Genomic DNA, 20,652 nt, shown 5'->3' with positions numbered 1-20,652 from the left:
CGTTATGGCTAAGGCGACCTAAGAATGATTAGTTTTCTGAAATCATATTTTTTTCACATTATTATGATGTGATTGACCATTAAACACCATTTACAGTCACTTAATTTGTTTTAAAACATGAAAGAGCTGTTTTTGTTGTGCTTGCGGTTCATATGAAATTTGAGTTTAACTGTCAGTTAAGAATAGAACTGGACTCGTTACATGTTGCCATGGTAATTCAGGTTCAATGTGGGTGTCATGGTGTACATTCAAGCCCCTTCCTCAGAAACCTTTCTGATCCATATTTTCTGTTCTGTTTACTTCTCTCTATACAGAACTGCCCCCACAGAGCAGCCAGGGAGCCCAGTATGATAATCCCCGCTGGGGGCACCTGCAAGTTGAGAGAAGTGCCACAAGTGCTGCAACTTCCACTAGTTGCAGTGATCAACTGATCATTGACCAGAAGGATACAGAAGCTTGGCCTTCTATCACTCTTAGCCAGAACAAAGCCCCTGAAGGAAGATGCTCTTCGGAGACTGACCCTGGTCACTTGACCAGCAGCAGTAGCACTTGTAGTACCAGTAGTAACAGTAGTAGTACTAGTAATAATAGTGATTGGTGTTGTAGAACAAGTATGGCCACAGGGGCCAATGGCCAGACAGGCCACTTCCCTGTCAACCACCTAAGCAGTAAGGCCAACACTGGACTCAGCCCTGCCAATCATACTGGAACCAACATGCACTCAAGCCAGGTTGCAGCCAATCGAAGCTGGGGCTCTGGGTCTGGACCGTCTCTGTCCTCAGTGAGCAGTGAAGGGAAAAATGACAGTCCAGCGGGAATGGGGAGCAGCAGAGGTTGGGGGTCTTCATCATCCTCCAACACCAACTGTAACTTGAACTTGAACCCTAATGCTAATCCATCTGCGTGGCCTGTGTTGGGCCATGATGCGGGTGCAGCAGGGGTAGGCAGCTCAGGGGGAGGCAATGTCATTTCACCCCCTCAATCTACATCCAACTTCTGTAATCCTACTGGCCCCCAAACATCCCAGACCAGCACTTATACTGGAGCCAACACTAACAGTAACTCTTCGGGTATTGGCAGTGCCTGGGGTAGCATAATGACCTCTGATGCATCAGAGCCACACCCTTCTGCATCCACGAATGTGTCTTTCAGTTCAGAACCTCAGAACCTTAAAACTGATGGACCAAATCACATTAATAAGCAGGAACAACCTAGTCCCATTCACCACCTGCCAAGTTGGGGCAACGCACCTGTTGGCCTGGGTACTGTAAATCAACCGGCATCAGGGGCCAAACAGGTCAATGGAGAAGATAATACTTCTGTTTGGGGTATTGGTAGTGACCCAAAGGCACAGTCACCTAAGGAGTTATCTGGCTGGGACTCTGGCTGGAGCCAGAGTGGAAATGGGTCAGGAAATTCTGGAGGCTGGGGTGAACAGTCAAGTGGAGACTGGAGCAAGAAGCAAAATGAAGACGCTCAGGGAGGCTGGGATGGCCCCAGCTCTCCCCCCCAGGACCCACAAAATAGTTCTTGGAAGAGAGCTGTGAGCACAACTGCCGCCAGTGAAGGAAGCAGTGACAGCATGGAAGGACATCCTAGGTCCAAACATCATTCATCCAGAGAGCCCCCTGCTCCTCTGCTGCCTGCCCAGGATCTCGACCCTAGGGTATTATGTAATACTGGATGGGGACAGACCCCTGTCCGCCAGCACACCTCCTGGGACATGGACAATACTAAAACCAAGAATGACATTGCCACTGAATCCTGGGACTCACAAACTGGTCCTTGTGATGCCCAGGGGCCTTCTAATACTAATACAGGTCCACCGCAAAGAACTGACACTGGGAGCAAAAATGAGGTGCCTGCTTCTCAGGGAGCTTCTGGTTGGGGAGGAAACTTAGCTGCTAGCAACCAGCCCAGCTCTGGCTGGGGAGATCAATCCAACAACATTAAGCCCCCAAGTGGTCCAGGTGGCTGGGGAAATCTACCAAAAGGAGGCCCTACCTCTAGTATCCCCAAGAATAGTGGTCAGTCTTGGGGTGAAGAGAAGTCAGCAGGGTGGGAGGATTCGCATGGTAAGCCAACAACCCAGAACTGGGGAGAACAACCTAAACCACCCCACAGCTGGGGCAATAGCGGAGGAAGCAACTCTGCAAATGACTGGGGAGAACCTGAAGATAGAAAAAAGAATCTACCTAACGCTGCCTGGGAGGGAGAAACAGGGGGCTGGAAGGAAACTCCTCGTGGCTGGGGAATGCCTTCATCAGGGCAAGGGATGTCTGGTACTGCAGGCAAAGCAGGCTGGGGAGAGCCTGTTAGCCCGCGACCCAGTGGCCCTCCCCAGGGTTGGGTAGGCAAATCTCAGGATGGACCCGGTAGTAGCATAGGAGGGGGGATGGGCTCATGGAGTGGTCCAGGCTCTGTGAAGCAAGGCTGGACCGGCAGTAAGCAGGAGTCCTCAGCTGAACCTACTGGTTGGGAAGAGCCGTCTCCCCCCTCAATCCGACGCAAGATGGAGATAGATGATGGGACCTCCGCCTGGGGTGATCCTGGTACCTATAACAAATCAGTAAACCTGTGGGACAGGAACAATCCAGGAATGTCCCAAGCCAAAGCTACTGCTGGAGGCAATAACCTTATAGGCCCCAACAGCAGTCATCCTCACTCTCACAATCACGCTTACCAAGGACCTCCTGCACCTTTACAGAATCATGTCCAAAATTCCCCAAACCCAGGTCCGACAAGTGGGTCAGTGGATCCTATTTTGCAGCACCACTCGGGGTCATCTCACAACAGGGGCCCTCTCATTGCTCAAGGTAAGACATAATGATTTATATTGCAGTCTATAGACAGGTGAAATTTACAGAAATAACTACTAAACGGTTCTGTTTTCCTTGAATTAAGATTCACAATATTTGAGGAAATATTATTATGTATTAATCCCCTCATCACTAATGCGACGAAGAACAAACAATGCTTGTGTGCTATAGTTCCATATGCTATTCTTTTTCTTGGCAGCTCTTTTAATTAAACGTTTAATGACTGTGTCAACCGCAAAAGCTGGTTAGATAGTTTGGACAACGCACTGTTAAGCTCCAAGCTGTTGATGGACTTAAAGGTAATATCTTGACCTTGCTTATCCTTCATGGATTTACATCTAATTAGCTATCCAAATGAGATAAGCTGTGAAGTCTAATTTCTGAGTGAGGCTCCTCACATTACACAACGCCAGTTAGGTCCGTCTGGTACGTCCACCTAGCTAACCATAGGTTAGTTCAAGGAAGCACAAGAACGGTGTAGACAAAGCCCGCCTTTGAATATAATCATTCAGCCAAGTGCTTTCAAAGCACTTATAACAAATGAAAATCACTGCAAACAGTTTGAGATTGATCAAAGCATGTGATTAAACTATGCTGCCAGCAGCAGAAAGGAGAAAGTCTTGACGTCAACCCAGTTGGGACATATGCCCCCTGCTGATTTGTACAACATGATACTGCATGCTTACGCCATAGTGAAATGAAAAAGCATTTTGTTGTGGTAGCAGCTGAACCACTTGTGTTCTTTTAAAAGACATTGCTCGCTATTGGTATTAGATGTCAAAAGCAGAAAGGTTTCTTTTGTCTTTGTTTGAAATAATATGTTAGGTCTGTCACACTACAGGGTTGAAAATTAAATGTGATTTGCAGGCTTGAAGTCGTGCTCTCGCTCTACACCAGTACTTCTCAAACAGTGGGGCGCGCCCCCCCAGGGGGGCGCAGAGCGATGCCAGGGGTGGCGCATGTGACCTTGGGGAACATCCTTTTTTTTCTCTCTCTCTTTTTGCCATACTAGAATAAAGTGTACTTGCGCATCCACTCAGTGGGTGGCAGTGGCGCTCTCATTTTCAAAGTGCGCGCAGTATTTTTGAAGTAAGCAAGAGCACACAGACGAGAGATATGAAGAGCTGTACGCCGTTTTCGAAAGCCGTTTTCCGGCAGCATCCGGCCGGACTCACGCAGCGCAGTCTTCTCCGGTTCTCACGTGTCCGCCCGAGACGTGCCATTTTCGGCTTGGGATCGTCACGACGACCGCCGTCACCTCCGGTTCTCCCTCGGCCGCCGAGAATGCGCTTTTTTTCGGGCCGTTTGCCTTTTGGCTTTGACATTTAATACAGTGTTAGGTGAGGAAAGACCACTGTTTACTGTGTCTAAAAATGATTATAGCGGACAGCCGGAAGCCAAATCAATTAAGACGCCACTTAAAGACATTAGACCCCAATGTCATTGATAAGCCGCTTGGTTGTTTTTCAGCGAAAACGTGCCGAATATTGCCAATAATCGTCCCGCTTTGTCAGCGTTATACAAGTAAACCAGTGAGCACTGTTAGCATGCTCCGTGGAAAATAACCCAACACTATTGCAAACTGGAGGTGCTACTGTGAGCAGCGAAAATAAAAACTGTCCTTTTGTCCAAAGAACCCCCCCCCCCTTCTATTCAGTTTTGTTTTTTCAGTCAAATTTTTTGGCATATTGTCCTCATGAGTTAATGTTTCTAATCAATTTGAATTTGTTATTATTTACTGATTTTATTTTTGATGATCAAATGTTAAAAATGTACCTTGAGTGTATTTTTACAGTTTGGATGTGACTTTTTTTTTTTCAAATTCAGGCAAATTGATGCGCGTTAAGTCTTTTCTGTTACAAACAAAACAATGTTGATAAAGTTCTACTTTATAAGTTGATCTCTGTTATTTTCTGTAATAGAAAAAAATGACAATATGAGGCAGAGACGAACTTATAATAGTAATATTATAGACAAATGATACTATTTACAGTGGCGGCAGAATTTGGGGGGGGCGCGAAACATTTACGTCTTTCTTAGGGGGGCGTAACAGAAAATAATTGAGAAGCACTGCTCTACACTAAACTCTGTCCGGCGCTGCCAAAGATGCACAGTTGAGATTGCATTTTTCATGCCAAAATTGACCAGACATCCTCCTCTCCTGTCAACCTAGGCTCACTTTATTGCTCACTGCATAGTTGACTTAATCCAGGCTAATTTTGGGGAGGGTGTTATTGGCATTAAATTACATGTTTCAGGATACAAAAAAAAATGATAATACAAACTAACTGATAAAAGAAAAAACCTTGAGCCTTGTTTACTATCTACCACTTTCTTTTTTGTCAGCCATTTTAATGTTCGTCTTAGTCTTTTGGACGAAAATACTTATTAGTCTTAGTCATACTTTAGTTATTTCAAACTGTGTTCGTCTTAGTCTTGTTTTACTCAACGAAAACTCAAATTTCGTCTAGTTTTAGTTGACAATTCTCAAAAGGTTTTCACCTATAAGCTTCAAAAGTTTTAGACTATGAATAAAAAATAAAAGGTTTCCAACAATTTTACAAGTCTACAAGGGCATCACCATTTTGATGATAATACACACTCAGCAGGAAAACAGCACATTATTTGCAATTAATTAAACAAGCCTGGACGCCACGAACTGTATGTAAAATGTTTTCCATGAGTTTTAGAAGAAATAGTCTCCGCGCTAAATGCTAATACTAACACTATGCTAACGCTGTAAGTTGGTTTAGTGTGTGATGATCTCTCAGCACAGACCTTTTAAGGCTAAAGCAACATGGCATAGCTAAGATAAGAAAACTTACCAAGCAGCACCTGACACGTTTCACAAAAGGAGCCTGCAATGGGCATAGGTGAGTAAGCCTGTGTGTGGGGCAAGGGGGTCGCAGCACGTCACATGAGTGACATGACCAAACACTGCTAAATGCGTTCTACGTACACATACAATCAGAAAATATCACACATTTTGAATTTGACGGAAACTATAGCAAATCTTCATCTCGTTCTCGTGTCGTTAGATGACAACTGGCATCTATTTCGTTATGTTTTAGTCTCCCAAGACACGTTTCCAGTGCGTCATTTTCATGAAAAAAAATGTTCGTTGACGAAATATTTTCGTTATCGTCATCATTGACAAAAACAACACTGCTATCTACACTCTTTCTGCATCCAACAGGTTGGGGAGAGCTACCCAGCTCCCAATCTAAGCCGGAAAGCTCCTGGGGGGAAGCTACACCCTCAGCAGTCAACGTGGACAACGGTACATCTGCCTGGGGAAAACCAACTGGGGGCCCTACTGGCTGGGGCGATGGTAACGCAGACAACTACAGTAGGGGTAACCCAGCTATGACATCTGCATCTTGCAAACCCGGTAATTTTTTTTTTTTTATATATATATAACATTTAAAAACTTACTGTACTAGGCAGTTTTCTCAAGATGTGTCAAGGTCATCAGGAGGTTTCTATTGAAGCAGGCCACTCAATATTTCTCATAACTTTATCCTGACCCCTAGTGGCCAAGAAAGATTGCAACGTGTTAAAACTGGGCAATGGCAACCAAGAACCAAGTCACCTAATAGACCTGTTTTTCATTCCTAGCCGCCAAACCTATGCAAGACGGATGGGGAGGCGGTGGTGATGAGTTGATCCTCTCAGGAGGCCAGTGGGATGCAGAAGAGGGAGACATGTGGAACAGCACTGCTTCCCAGGAGAGCAACTCCTCCACTAACTCTTGGGGAAACGCACCCAAAAAGATCCAACAAAAGGCATGAGGACTTATTTAGGAACAATCTCACGAAAAATGTGATTTCGTTAGTTGCATCGATTTAATGTGATTTTACATCATCCCAGGTAAAAGTACCAGGGAAGCCAGAAGATACCTGGATTATGAATCGTCTTATCAAACAGCTGACAGACATGGGCTTCCCGGTGAGTTAACCATGTAGTTTTTCAATTCTTCTTCTTCTTTTTGAGAACGTGAAATTTCATTGAGCGTGGACAAGGACAGTTTGATTGCCTGTGTAAATGAGTATTCTTATTGAAAAGTGAGGCTTTGGGACTGTCATGATTGTTTTGTAAATTTAAAGCAGGGATCCACGGATAGAGAAAAGATGAACTTTATTACGAGTTAAAATAATTTGATATTGAAACCCCTCTCGATGTTTTTGTTTTAAATAAAATTTGTAAAAATTAGTATAGCCAGTAGGTCGCCATTGTTGTTGACGTCGCGGGGTGGTGACGTCACATGGTTACGCTGCCGAGCTTCCAGAGTATGACTCGCGACATAAAGATGTCATTTGTTCAACCCTTTCAATTTGAACTTGAGAGGAACATTAATGAGCATGACAGCACTGTCGATATTTCACAAAACGAGCAGCAAAAGGAAAATGAACATGAAAGACAGGATGAGCCGAGAGTAGGGGGAAAAAACGGTGTTCTGCCAAAATGTACAAGAGGCGAATTTGACACCTAAAGTACTACCGTGCGCTTTCAACTTGTTTTGTTTAGATGTATACAGACAGAACTTACTAAAGATGCCTTAAGAAACTCCCTAAACATAGTAATATCAAATAAGGGTGGTTTAAATATGCTACGTGACTAAGGTGGTCAACAGATCAACAATCTGCTTTAAAGCTTCCAAAAGAAAACACAATGCTTAAAAGTATGAGAAGGAAACACATGTAAACAGTATTTTGAGGCAATGGAAAGGTAAAAAAAGACTCAATAAAAACACAAATTGTAAGTACTTGCTCCTTATAACCGATGAGGGCATGTATTAGACGCCCCGGTGCATAGAAGGAATTGCGGTAACCCGGTAGTATTCGTCGAGTGACAGTTACAATCTACATCATCACCCTATGCGTCCATTGCGCACTTAAAACATGGCGCCCTCTGTAGGTTAAATCATGTACTAAATTTAGATTTTTTTAATCAATGGCAATATATTATGTGTTTTTAATAACACGTTGTAGTAAAAGAGAACAATTGTGGCTTATTAGAGCCTACAAGTCTTGAAGTCCAAGGTTCCCTTTAACAAAACAGTGTTAATACAATGTTTTTATGTACTTGTGATGTATTTCTCAGCGGGATCCGGCTGAAGAGGCTTTAAAGAGCAACAACATGAACCTGGACCAGGCCATGAGTGCCCTGCTGGAGAAGAAAACCGAACTGGATAAGCGGGGGATGGGAATGGCTGGCCACGACTACAATGGGCTGATCAACAAAACCATGGGCTGCCCTCGACCTCCACTTCTCTCCAAAGAACCCTCCACGGATCCTCGCTCACCCTTCATGGATAAAGTGAGTCTGTCCAGCTTAAAACTGCATAATAATACCACCCGGTTGCAATTTTTTCTGTGATTAGTCTCTTTGGGAATTTTTGACAATGGTGTGTGTTTATAAATGCATGACAACCTGCCCTCCATTTGTTTGTTTAATGAGAAGCCTGTTGAGAGAAAAAAATGAAATGTAACAACTCTATTTGGGCCAGACCAGGTTATATTTGGTGTTGAAAAAAGAAGGATGGATGAATAACTCGATAAGACCCAAAGTACTACGGAGCTAGAAAATTATGGAAATAGTAATATGCATGGATACAAAGAAATTAGATTGAAGGAGGAATTGAAGGCTATGAACGATGCAGGAGAGAACATTATAATAGAGAAATTACGGGAAGTAATCAGCAAATTTAGTTAATTGTTTAATAGGTTAGAGCCAATGTTTAGCTCAAAATTGTCACAATCCTCAGAATTTGAGCCTTTTAACAATAAATATTTTCTGATATCCGTAGTCGTCCATGAAAGCAGACAGACATTTTGTTGTTTAAAAAAGTTTAATTTAGTCTTTATTAAAATCATCATTTGCAGCAGTGGTATGAATACCTCTTAAAAGGGAACCTCGGACTTAAAGACTTATAGGCTCTAATAATCCACAATTGTTCTCTTTTACTAAAATATGTCATTAGAAACACATAAAATATTGCCATAGATTTAAAAATCTATAATATTTAGTACATGTTTTGACCTACGGAGGGCGCCATGTTCTAAGCACTCAATGGACGCTCGGGATGATGACATAGATTGTCACTGTCACTTGATGAATACGACCGGCTTGCTGCAATTCCTTCTACTTGGCGAGACGTCCATCACATGCACTCATCGGTTAAAAGCGGGGAGTACTATTTGTGTTTTTATTGAGTCTTTTACTACCTTTTCATTGCCTCAAAATACTGTTTGCATGTGTTTCCCTCTCATACTTTTAAGCATTGTGTTTTCTTTTGGAAGCTTTAAAGCAGATTGTTGATCTGTTGACCACATTAGTCATGTAGCATATTTATACCACCCTTATTTGATATTACTACGGTTAAGTATTTTCTTAAGGCATCTTTAGTATGTTTTCTCTGTATTCATCTAAACAAAACAAGCTGAAAGTGCATGGTAGTACTTTGGGTGTCAAATTCGCCTCTTGTAGACGTTTTGCCGGTGCAGCACATTTTGGCAGAAGTTTTTTTTATTATTTTCCTACTCTCGTCTTGTCTCATCCCGGCTTTCCTGTTCATTTTGCTTTTGCTGCTCGTTTTGTGAAATATTGACAGTGCTGTCATGCTCATTAATGTTCCTCTCGGGTTCAAATTGAAAGGGGTGAAGAGATGACATGTTTATGTCATATCAGTCATACTCTGGAAGCCCGGCAGCATAACCAGGTGACGTCCACGCCCTGCGACGTGAACAACAATGGCAACCTACAAGCTAAACTAATTTTACGAATTGTATAAAAACTAAAACATCAAGAGGGGTTTCAATATCAAATTATTTTAACTCATAATAACGTTTATCTTTTAAGAACTAGAAGTCTTTCTATCCATGGATTCCTTTATGTAACAGAAAGTTGAAGGCCAAAAATATGAAATGTAATGTGTTGACCGTGATTTTTCAGCAAATGCAGAGTGGAATGTTTGGTGGTGGAGCAGCACAAGCCCGGGCCATGGCTCAGCCGCCTCCTCAGCCGCCAGTGCCGCCTCTCGGCTCCTCTCAGCCTAGTCTACGCGCTCAAGTGCCTCAGTTTCTCTCCCCTCAGGTAGATGAACATCAACACTTGAAAACAAGGACTCAAATGATCTCCATTTGACTTGTGACTATATTGATCCTCAGGTTCAAGCACAGCTATTACAGTTTGCAGCAAAAAACATTGGTCTGAATCCTGCACTTTTAACCTCACCAATAAACCCTCAACATATGACCCTTCTCAATCAACTCTACCAGCTGCAACTGGTTGGTGTCATTTTAACGTACCTAAGATTTTACATGTTGCTAACGCGTAGGGTTGGGCATCGTTTGAATTTGAACAGTTCCGATTCCACATTTGGATTCCGGTTCCGAACAATTCTCAATTCCGATTCTTTTAATAGGCAGTGTAAAAAAATTGCACGGCTTATATTAATTTATTAAGTTCTCGATTATTTTTTTAAATTACATGAACTTTCAATTAACTGAATTTCTCCCAACTTCTATATAAATATCAGTCTTTGAACTTGAACCTGATGAAGTTTCTTTCCACAGGCGTGCACTTTCACCAAGATGTTTATTTCTGAAAAGCTCACAGGGAAAACATTTACACTTTTTCGTTTGCCTACGTTTTAGAGTGTCTTATGCTGCAGGCATTTTTACATGTTATTGAGCTCCTACTGATGGGCTAACCTGGTGCAGAATATCAAATAATAATAAATTTTAAAAAAAAACTTGTAAAACCCAGTCCAGATTAGCAGCGGGTACAGTATAAAATCAGAAAGTTTTTTGTTTTGTTTTTTTTTTGAGGAAAATGATCATATCGTATCATCATATCGCAGGCAGTAAGCGTGAGCATTCTGCACAGTGGAGAACACACGTTCACCGGTTGTTGATGAAGCTTGAACGCATAAATATGAGAAAGCGAGATCTGACGGCAAAGGATAAGTCCTCAGACAAACAGCTGGTAGCTGGTGCTCACAGCAGAGTAGATGGATAAATGTCACATATCACTGGAATGAAGGGGGGGGGGGGGGTGAAATCATTATCATTTTAACAAAGCTCCAAAAATGGGCCGGACAAAAGTATTGGCACCCTTTGAAAAATCATGTGATGCTCCTCTAATTTGGGTAATTAAAAACACCTGTTAATTACCTGTGGCACATAACAGGTGGTAGCACTAACGAAATCGCACTTGCAGCCAGTTAGAATTTATTAAAATTGACTTAACCTCTGTCCTGTGTCCTTGTGTGTACCACATTGAGTATGGAGAAAAGAAAGAAGACCAAAAAACTGTCTGAGGACTTGAGAATCAAATTGTGAGGAAGCATGGGCAATCTCAAGGCTAGAAGTCAATCTATAAAGACCTGAATGTTTCTGTGTCTACCGTACGCAATGTAATCAATAAGTGTAAAGCCCACGGCACTGTGGCTAACCTCCCTAAACATGGACGGAAAAGAAAAATAGACGAGAGATTACAACGAAAGATTGTGCGGATGGTGGATAAAGAACCTCGACTAACATCCAAACAAGTTCAAGCTGTCCTGCAGTCCCAGGGTACAACTGTGTCAACCAGTACTATCCGTCGGCATCTGAATGAAAAAAGACTCTATGGTAGGATACCCAGGAAAAGCCCACTTCTGACCCGGAGACATAAAAAAAGCCAGGCTGGAGTTTGCCAAAACTTACCTGAGAAAGCCAAAAACGTTTTGGAAGAATGTTCTCTGTTCAGATGAGACAAAAGAGGAGCTTTTTGGGAAAAGGCATCAATATAGAGTTTACGGGGGGGGGGGGGGGGGGGCCACAAGGCCTTCAAAGAAAAGAACAGGGTCCCCACAGTCAAACATGGCGGAGGTTCCCGAATGTTTTGGGGTTGCTTTGCTCCCTTTGGCACTGGACTGCTTGACTGTGTCCATGCCATTATGAAGTCTGAAGACTACAAACAAATTTTGCAGCATAATGTAGGGCCCAGTGTGAGAAAGCTGGGTCTCCCACAGAGGTCGTGGGTCTTCCAGCAGGACAGTGACCCAAAACACACTTCAAAAAGCACTAGAAAATGGTTTGAGAGAAAGCACTAGAGACTTCCAAAGTGGCCAGCAACAAGTCCAGACCTGAATCCCATAGAACACTTGTGGAGAGATCTGAAAATGGCAGTTTGGAAAAGGCATCCTTCAAATCTCAGAGACCTGGAGCAGTAGGCCAAAGAAGAATGGTCTAAAATTCTCGCAGAGCATTGTAAGAATCTCATTGATGGATACCGGAAGCGGTTGAATGCAGCTATTTTGTCTAAAGGTCGTGCTACCAAGTATTAGGCTGAGGGTGCCAATAGTTTTGTCCGGCCCATTTTTGGAGTTTTTTGTAAACTGATAATAATTTAATTTTTTTCTCATTCTCTTTTGTGTTTTTTCATTGCAAGCAAAATAAATGAAGATATTGCATTTGTAATTGCAATCATTTTCTGGGAGAAATTGAGCATTATATGACAGAATTGAAGGATTGCCAATACTTTTGGTTAGCACTGTAGCTGTGTTGCAAATGTTGCACTGAGCTGACTGGTCATCTATCTTTGTGAAGTTGAGCCTAACTTTTGAGCGCCACCGCACAGTGTCTGTGGTTGAAATCAAGTTCCAATGCACAAAGTACAAACACACACTTCATGTGGCTTCTTTGTGGTGTTAGGCAGCTATTTTTTCCAGTCGGCGGTCGGGGCTTTGAAAGTTGGAATCGAAATAAACTAGGGCTGTCAAAATTATCGCGTAAACGGGCGGTAATTAATTTTTAAAATTGATCACGTTAAAATATTTGACGCATTTAACGCACATGCTCCGCTCAAACAGATTAAAATGACAGCACAGTGTCATGTCCACTTGTTACTTGTGTTTTTTGGTGCTTTGTCGCCCTCTGCTGGCGCTTGGGTGCGACTGATTTTATGGGTTTCAGCACCATGAGCATTGTGTAATTATTGACATCAACAATGGTGAGCTACTAGTTTATTTTTTGATTAAAAATTTTACAAATTTTATTAAAACGAAAACATTAAGAGGGGTTTTAATAAAAAATTTCTATAACTTGTACTAAAATCTATCTTTTAAGAACTACAAGTCTTTCTATCCATGGGTCGCGTTAACAGAATGTTAATAATATTAATGCCATCTTGTTGATTTATTGTTATAATAAACAAATTCAGTACTTATGTACAGTATGTTGAATGTATATATCCGTCTTGTGTCTTATCTTTCCATTCTAACAATAATTTACAGAAAAATATGGCATATTTTAGAGATGGTTTGAGTTGTAATTAATTACGATGAATTAATTTTTAAGCTGTGATTAACTCGATTAAAATTTTTAATCGTTTGACAGCCCTAAAATAAACAAATTTGAACGGTTCTGGGAGAATTGGAGTGTTAGTCCTGGACCCCATCGAAGCTCGATGCCCAACGCTATTAACGTGTTACCCCAATTTTTTTTTTTTTTTAATTTTTTTTTTTCTTTTGGGGGGGGGGGGTATAGTTTTATTTAAAATCTATCATGCTTCCCAATGAGACTAAAACTTGACATATGGTTGACTTACAGGCTTACCAGCGTTTACAAATTCAGCAGCAGATGTTACAGGCGCAGCGCAATGTTTCTGGACCCATTCGACAACAAGAGCAGCAAGTAAGTTGGCTTTTGCTTTCGCTTTTATTTGTTTATTCTTAAAATGTCCACGATCGTTTAGTTGGGGGAAAAAAAACCCTCTTTAACTCATTCACTGCTATTGACGGCGGTAAATATCCCATCCATTTTGACTTGGTGGGGGCTTCTCCCATTTGAAAGGGATGGGACTCGATCATCGTCATTGGCAGCCAATGAGTTCAAATGTCGCACTCATCCTGCCTTGTCATACCCTAGTCTTTCCTGTCCTCCATCATCGAATCTCTTTCAATGGCAGCCAAAGAGTTCAAAGTTCCCACTGTGATCATTCCAGGTTGCACGTACAATCAATAACATGCAGCAGCAGATCCAACAGCATCAGCGTCAGTTGGCCCAGGCTCTGCTAATGAAGCAGCAGCAGCAGCAACAACAACAGCAGCAGCAGCCTCCCCACTCTCACACGGGCCTACATCATGGCGGGACCAAATCCAACCTTGATTCATTTCCAGGCCACCCCCAGGCTCCGGGCCTCCCTGACCTGCAGACCAAAGAGCCGCAGTCTTCTCAAAATACTTACAGCCCCTATTCTCTCTGTGAGTAATCTGAGTTACTGTGTCAATCTTCACCACATGGTTTGCTAATACTTGAAATTATTTGTGTCATCTTCCTCAGCTGGGCTGAATCCAAACATGAATGTAAACTGCATGGAGGTGGGTATGTCTATGAAGGACCCACCCCAACCTCAGTCGCGCCTGTCGCAGTGGACTCATCCCAACGCGATGGAAAGCCTCTCTGGAGGCTCCTCTCCCTTAGAACCCAACATGAGTAAACATGGTGAGCAGTGTTGTTTTTGGCAGCCATTTTAACTTTCATCTTGGTCTATTGGACGAAAATACTTATTAGTCATATTTTAGTCATTTCAAAATGTGTTCGTCTTCGTCTTGTTTTAGTCAACGAAAACTCAAATTTCGTCTAGTTTTAGTCGACAATTCTCAAAATGTTTTTCAAAAGTCTTCAAAAGGTTTCCAACAATTTTGAATGAACATGAACAACAAGCACATATCTAGTCTTCAAGGACATCACCAATTTCATGAAGAAAACAGCACATTCTAACTACACATACAATAAGAAAATAGCACTTATTGTTAATTTATGACAGAAACTGTAGCGAATTTTCAACCCGTTCTCATGTCGTCAGACGCCAACTGGCATCCATCTCGTTATGTTTTAGTCTCCAAAGACATGTTTTCAGCGCCTCATCGTGACGTCACCGCCATGAAAAAATTGTTTGTTGACGAAATATTTTCGTTATCGTCATCGTCGTTGAAAACAACACTGATGGTGAAGAACATCATTTAAAGAGTTGACACTTAAGACCTTAAGCCATTCATTGGGCAAGTGACTATTTTGTCATTTAAATATAAAATAAAGATTAGCAATCATCATTAATATACATATTTTAATTAGTCATTATTATATTTTTTGGATTAATTTTTGTAGCATTATAAAACATTTGTAAGTGAATGTTAATGAAAGCAGTTCAATAAATTAAAATGAATAAAAACAGAGATATACTCTGATTACCGCCTCAAGTAACAAGTAGGGTTTTTTTTTCATAGTACTTCACTCACTACATGCCGTTGATTGCGATAGACGTGTAATTAATTTAAACTGGGAGGACTAGCCATGAATCAGTGCCATTGATGGCGCTAGACGTCCAATCCCCACTCCAAATGGATTGGATGTACTAGTCCTTCTCAAAAAATAAGCATATTGTGATAGTTAATTTTTTTCTGTAATGTACTGAAAAACATTAGACTTTCATATATTTTAGATTCATTACACACAACTGAAGTAGTTCAATCAAGCCTTTTATTGTTTTAATATTGATGATTTTGGCTAAAAAAAAAAAAAACCAAAAATCCCTATCTCAAAAAATTAGCATATCATGAAAAGGTACTCTAAAGAAGCTACTAACCTAATCATCTGAATCAACGAATCAACTCAAAACACGTGCGAAAGATCCCCGAGGCTTTTAAAAACTCCCAGCCTGGTTCATTACTCAAAACCGCAATCATGGGCAAGACTGCCGACCTGACTGCTGTCCAGAAGGGCATCATTGACACCCTCCAGCAAGAGGCTAAGACACAGAAAGAAATTCCTGAGCGAATAGGCTGTTCCCAGAGTGCTGAATCAAGGCACCTCAGTGGGAAGTCTGTGGGAAGGAAAAAGTGTGGCAGGAAACACTGCACAACCAGAAGAGGTGACCGCACCCTGAGAAAGATTGTGGAGAAGGGACCGATTCCAGACCTTGGGGGACCTGCAGAAACAGTGGACCGAGTCTAGAGTAGAAACATCCAGAGCCACCGTGCACAGGCGTGTGCTGGAAATGGGCTACAGGTGCCGCATTCCCCAGGTCAAGCCACTTTTGAACCTGAAACAGCGGCAGAAGCGCCTGGCCTGGGCTACAGAGAAGCAGCACTGGACTGTTGCTCAGTGGTCCAAAGCACTTTTTTCAGATGTAAGCAAATTTTGCATGTCATTCAGAAATCAAGGTGCCAGAGTTTGGAGGAAGACTGGGGAGTAGGAAATGCCAAAATGCCTGAAGTCCAGTGTCAAGTTCCCACAGTCAGTGATGGTCTGGGGTGCCATGTCAGCTGCTGGCGTTGGTCTACTGTGTTTTATCAAGGGCAGGGTCAATTCAGCAAGCTATCAGGAGATTTTGGAGCATTTCATGCTTCTATCTGCTGAAAAGCTTCATGGAGATGGAGATTTCATTTTTCAGCACGACATGGCACCTGCTCACAGTGCCAAAACCACTGGTAAATGGTTTACTGACCATGGCATTACTGTGCTCAATTGGCCTGCCAACTCTCCTGACCTGAATCCCATAGAGAATCTGTGGGATATTGTGATGAGGAAGTTGAGAGACACCAGACCAACACTGCCTCTATCGAAGCATCCTGGGCCTCCATAACACCTCAGCAGTGCCACAGGCTGATTGATTGCCTCCATGCCGCGCCGCATTGAAGCAGTCATTTCTGCAAAAGGATTCCCGATCAAGTATTGAGTGCTTAGCTGACATAATTAACTGAAGGTTGACTTTTTTTTTTAAATAAAAAACATTTTTTTGTATTGGTCAGATGAAATATGCTAATTCTTTGAGATAGGGATTTTTGGGTTTTCTTGACGTTTTTTGCCAGAATCATCAATATTAAAACAATAAAAGTCTTTAACTACTTCAGTTGTGTGTAATGAATCTAAAATATATGAAAGTCTAATATTTAGCAGTACATTACAGAAAATAATGAACCTCATCACAATATGCTATTTTTTTTAGAAGGACCACTGTAGTGCTCCAAATGAGGTAATACAGTGCCCTGTAAGGGTAAAAAAAAGTCATAATTTCTGCATTAATAATTTTAAAATGGCAAGTTCTACATTTTGAAGACTTGTAATGCAGTAATTGTTAACTATTTGTTATCAACTCAACATGGCTTTGTTGTTCCCAACCTTTAGGTACCAATCTGGGCCCTCCTGGCAAGCCTCCTCAGCTGGATGACTCTTACAGCCCTTATAACCTTATGTCCAGCTCGGAGTCTCCGACTAGCCCCCTCGTGCCTCCAGACAGCTGGGGGCAAGCAAAGGGCAGCAGTGACAAGCTGGCCAATGGGACAAACATCAACTGGCCCCCAGGTAAACTTTAAAAAAATAAATAAAATTTTTAAAAAAACACTATAACTAAACATTTTAAAGAGATGCAAGTCAAAACTTTTTCCGTTCTCTAAAGTAACTTATCATGCAGAGTATTAACTGATTCAAATTAACTTATGTGATAAAGTATGTTGTCCATTCTTCGATGTCTGGGTAAAACGGTTGCCAGCTCACTCCAGCTTTATGCTAGCATTTCACTGTTGTGAAATACAGATAATTTGCAAACACCTGCTTCACATTTTGCAGAGTTCTGCCCAGGCGTACCATGGAAGGGTCTACAAAATATCGACCCAGAGACGGACCCCAACATGACACCGGGTAGTGTTCCGAGTGGTCCCACAATCAACACTAACATCCAAGATGTCAACCGCTATCTGTTGCGTGACAGAAGTGCGGGTAAGAGACATGTTTTGTTGAGTGAAACGCTTCAGTTCTTTTTTTTTTTTTTTTTTTTTTTTTTTTTTTTTTTTCCATTTATTGACCTTTGATTGAAATATTGAAATCAGTGACACCAGAGTCTGCTTCTTTACTCTTTTGTTGTCCAGTTTTCTGCGTAAATCTGCTTCTCCAATCATTGTTTATACTTTTAAATTCTCTTCTTTTCTGATTCTTCTCATTTCTTGTACATTTTTCTTTTTTTCCATTTCCTCTCTGCTATCTTCCCTTATTTGTTTGTTCGCTGCCATCGGCTCAGGCTCTTCTCCCACTTCATCTCAGAACGAGGCTCTGCCTCCCTCCTCTGATTGGTCAGTCAGTGCCTACACTAGCTCATTCAGTCTGTCGTCCCCGGAGACAGACGATACAGGTACACGGCTCATCGATAATCTGCTTCCCCCTTTTTGCAGTGATTAAGCTACTGCGCATCAATATTATCCTTTTCCTCCCTTTACTGTAACACTACGAGCCCCACCGTTCATTGGAGAGCACCCCCAACCTGCCTGTCGAGTCATTTCACCTGATTAACTAGGTCTCATTAAAGCTTCCATCCTGGCAGCTTGCCTCTATCGCAGTGCACAGCTCCCTGTGGTGTTGGTGATCCTTCCTTCTACCTGTGCATGGGAAATGGGGACAGAATAACTGTGATTTTACTGTGGCATTTAATCTACTGATCCTTTTGACTGAAGTATTTAAGTCGTATGTTAGTTTGCATGTAAGATGGGTAAGTTTAATACATGCAATAAGAGGCATAGTTCAGTAACACGACAATGAGTTTTAGTTTTGTTTTGAAAAGATCAGCATGGAAATATTAGTGCTCAAAGAAGATATTTTGAGGATACACTAAACTGAGTCGGATGCTTGTTCTGTGGAGCCTTTCCTTCGCTTATTTATTTGGTGCTCTTGCATCAACTTTTGTCCATCCAGGTAAACTGTCAGAGATGAAATCCACTTGGTCCCCAGGTCCAATCTCCCACAGTCAAGCCTCTCTATCCCATGACATGTGGAAGGTTCCTCAGGGACCCAGAAGCAGCTCTACAGCCCCCTCACGTCCCCCGCCTGGTCTCACCAATACCAAGCCGTCCTCAACGTGGGGGGGCAACTCTCTTGGTCTGTCTCAAGGCTGGAGTAGCTCTTACACTACAGGTAAGTCCCACATGGTAGAAGGCCTGCAAATATTAAATTTGCTGCCCTTGACAATGATCGATGTTCACTCCATTTGAACAAATAGATTCGATGTCTACTTATGACAAAGGCATATAAATTCACAGGAGGAGGATGAAAAGAGATCATTGTCAACGGCATTTTTCCGGGCAAAATGTCTTTCTTATTGTTAAATATTTGAATTTTTATTTTGAAATATTTAATATTTTTTTATAGTGATGCACGATAATACATTTTTCAACCGATATCGAAAACAGATAATTTCCTGCCACTTCCACCCGATAACCGATAATGTCACGCCGATAATTCTATTCAAATATGTATGTAAAATTTAAAGTATACAAAGATCAAATGTTACTGTGCAAAAATGTAATTTAGTGCTATTTTTTTTTTTCAATGCATATGAATAGTTGTTAAATGTTAATTGACGCATAGATTTCACAATTAGTTAACGAGACAGCTCCTACATACATTGTGCCACGACTTCCCAGAGGGGGCCGGGCCAGGCAGAGTGTCGAGGCAGCTTTCACTGCTATAAACTCAAACACATGCTGTGTTCTAACGCCAGATTTAGGTGGATACAGGACAAAATTTTTAGTGCATTGAAGCAGGCACAGGTGCCTCAAGAGTGATTTTGTTGAGGAGTCAAGGTTGTTATTACATTTGAAACGTTGTGTAACATATGAAATGAATGGAAAAAATTTGCGTAACTTTAGCTAGAAATAGCATATGCTTAAGCATATGCTTCATCCCGTCCGCCTTTGTCTTCTTCTTCGGTTCCTTCGGGCAAATCATATCTTGTAATTGTCGATGATTGTCAATGATACAGATGATGATGACAATAAAATTCCATTCCAAATATTTACGTAAAATGAATGAAAACTGCCCTTTTTTGGCTTTTAACCAAGAATCCAGACTGTTTTACGTTCGTAAATTCCGGCATTTACTCATTTATTTACAAGAATTTTCAACTTAAAAAGCTTTTTTGTTTTGTTTTGTTTTATGTTGGTGGCCATGTTGGATTTTGGATCCATACACAATAGCGTAACTTTATATTCAAATAATCAGGTAATTTTCGGCCAACTGCTCGTTTTTTGGAAAACGAAAGTTTGGCATCCATTAAAAAAAAAAAAAAAATCTTTTATTTTATGTAACATTTCAATCTAAAATTGACGTTGGCCAGATAGCCGGCAAGAGGTGCTGAGGCAATAGTGACATCAAGATGATTCTGCATGTGATTTATTTGCTGCTGCTAACTCATGTCAAAATCGCACTGTAATTCAAAAAAATTAAGTCGCTATTGCGGGAAAAAACTTACTTGATATGTTAAATATTGATCCTGAAATTATAGGCGATTATCTCTGCATTTGGTGATTTTTGTGAATCTTAATTTGAATTTTATTACCATTTTAAGTTTTACATTAAATAATTAAAAAAATATTTAAATTAAAAATTAATCAGGATTTTATTAGGGAAGGACTTTGAATTTTTTTATGCCGCTGCTCATGTAGACTCATATATGCCTAAGGGAGGTGCCCGTTTTGGTTTTAGGTCGCTAGCAGCTTTGGTTTTGAAAATATTTGAATTTTAAGTTTTTGAAAGTCATTTCAAAATGTGTTCGTCTTTGTCTAGTTTCAGTCAATGAAAACACAGACAAATTTTGTCTAGTTTGAGTCGAAAATTCTCAAAATGTTTTCGTCTATCAACTTCAAAAGTTTTAGTCCATAGTCTACAAGAGTCTACAAGGACATCACATTTTCACGATGATAATCCACACTCAGCAGGAAAACGGCACATTATTTGCAATTAATTGAACTTACCTGGATACCACAAGCTGTATGTAAAATGTTTTCTAAGAGTTT

The 20,652-nt window shown here is 41.3% G+C and overlaps 1 protein-coding gene across 3 annotated transcripts in view; it reads left to right on the top strand.

Moving 5' to 3' along the window:
- The window catches only part of LOC130931784 (trinucleotide repeat-containing gene 6C protein-like), a 95,392-nt gene that overhangs the window by 60,583 nt on the left and 14,157 nt on the right, over positions 1 to 20,652 (top strand). For 2 of the 3 annotated variants that reach the window (XM_057860821.1, XM_057860824.1), the window contains 14 exons: positions 315 to 2,816; positions 6,016 to 6,210; positions 6,438 to 6,604; positions 6,690 to 6,767; positions 7,923 to 8,138; positions 9,774 to 9,914; positions 9,989 to 10,108; positions 13,418 to 13,501; positions 13,812 to 14,070; positions 14,150 to 14,311; positions 16,997 to 17,173; positions 17,438 to 17,587; positions 17,886 to 17,996; positions 18,554 to 18,772. In XM_057860821.1, coding sequence (XP_057716804.1) covers positions 315 to 2,816; positions 6,016 to 6,210; positions 6,438 to 6,604; positions 6,690 to 6,767; positions 7,923 to 8,138; positions 9,774 to 9,914; positions 9,989 to 10,108; positions 13,418 to 13,501; positions 13,812 to 14,070; positions 14,150 to 14,311; positions 16,997 to 17,173; positions 17,438 to 17,587; positions 17,886 to 17,996; positions 18,554 to 18,772 — 4,581 coding nt within the window. The remainder of the gene's footprint in view (positions 1 to 314; positions 2,817 to 6,015; positions 6,211 to 6,437; positions 6,605 to 6,689; positions 6,768 to 7,922; positions 8,139 to 9,773; positions 9,915 to 9,988; positions 10,109 to 13,417; positions 13,502 to 13,811; positions 14,071 to 14,149; positions 14,312 to 16,996; positions 17,174 to 17,437; positions 17,588 to 17,885; positions 17,997 to 18,553; positions 18,773 to 20,652) is intronic. The other variant, XM_057860823.1, reaches the window with a different exon arrangement.

The sequence above is a fragment of the Corythoichthys intestinalis genome, chromosome 16 (genome assembly GCF_030265065.1).
Source record: "Corythoichthys intestinalis isolate RoL2023-P3 chromosome 16, ASM3026506v1, whole genome shotgun sequence".
In the NCBI taxonomy this organism is placed as follows: domain Eukaryota; kingdom Metazoa; phylum Chordata; class Actinopteri; order Syngnathiformes; family Syngnathidae; genus Corythoichthys; species Corythoichthys intestinalis.
This window is presented reverse-complemented; position numbering and strand designations above follow the sequence as displayed.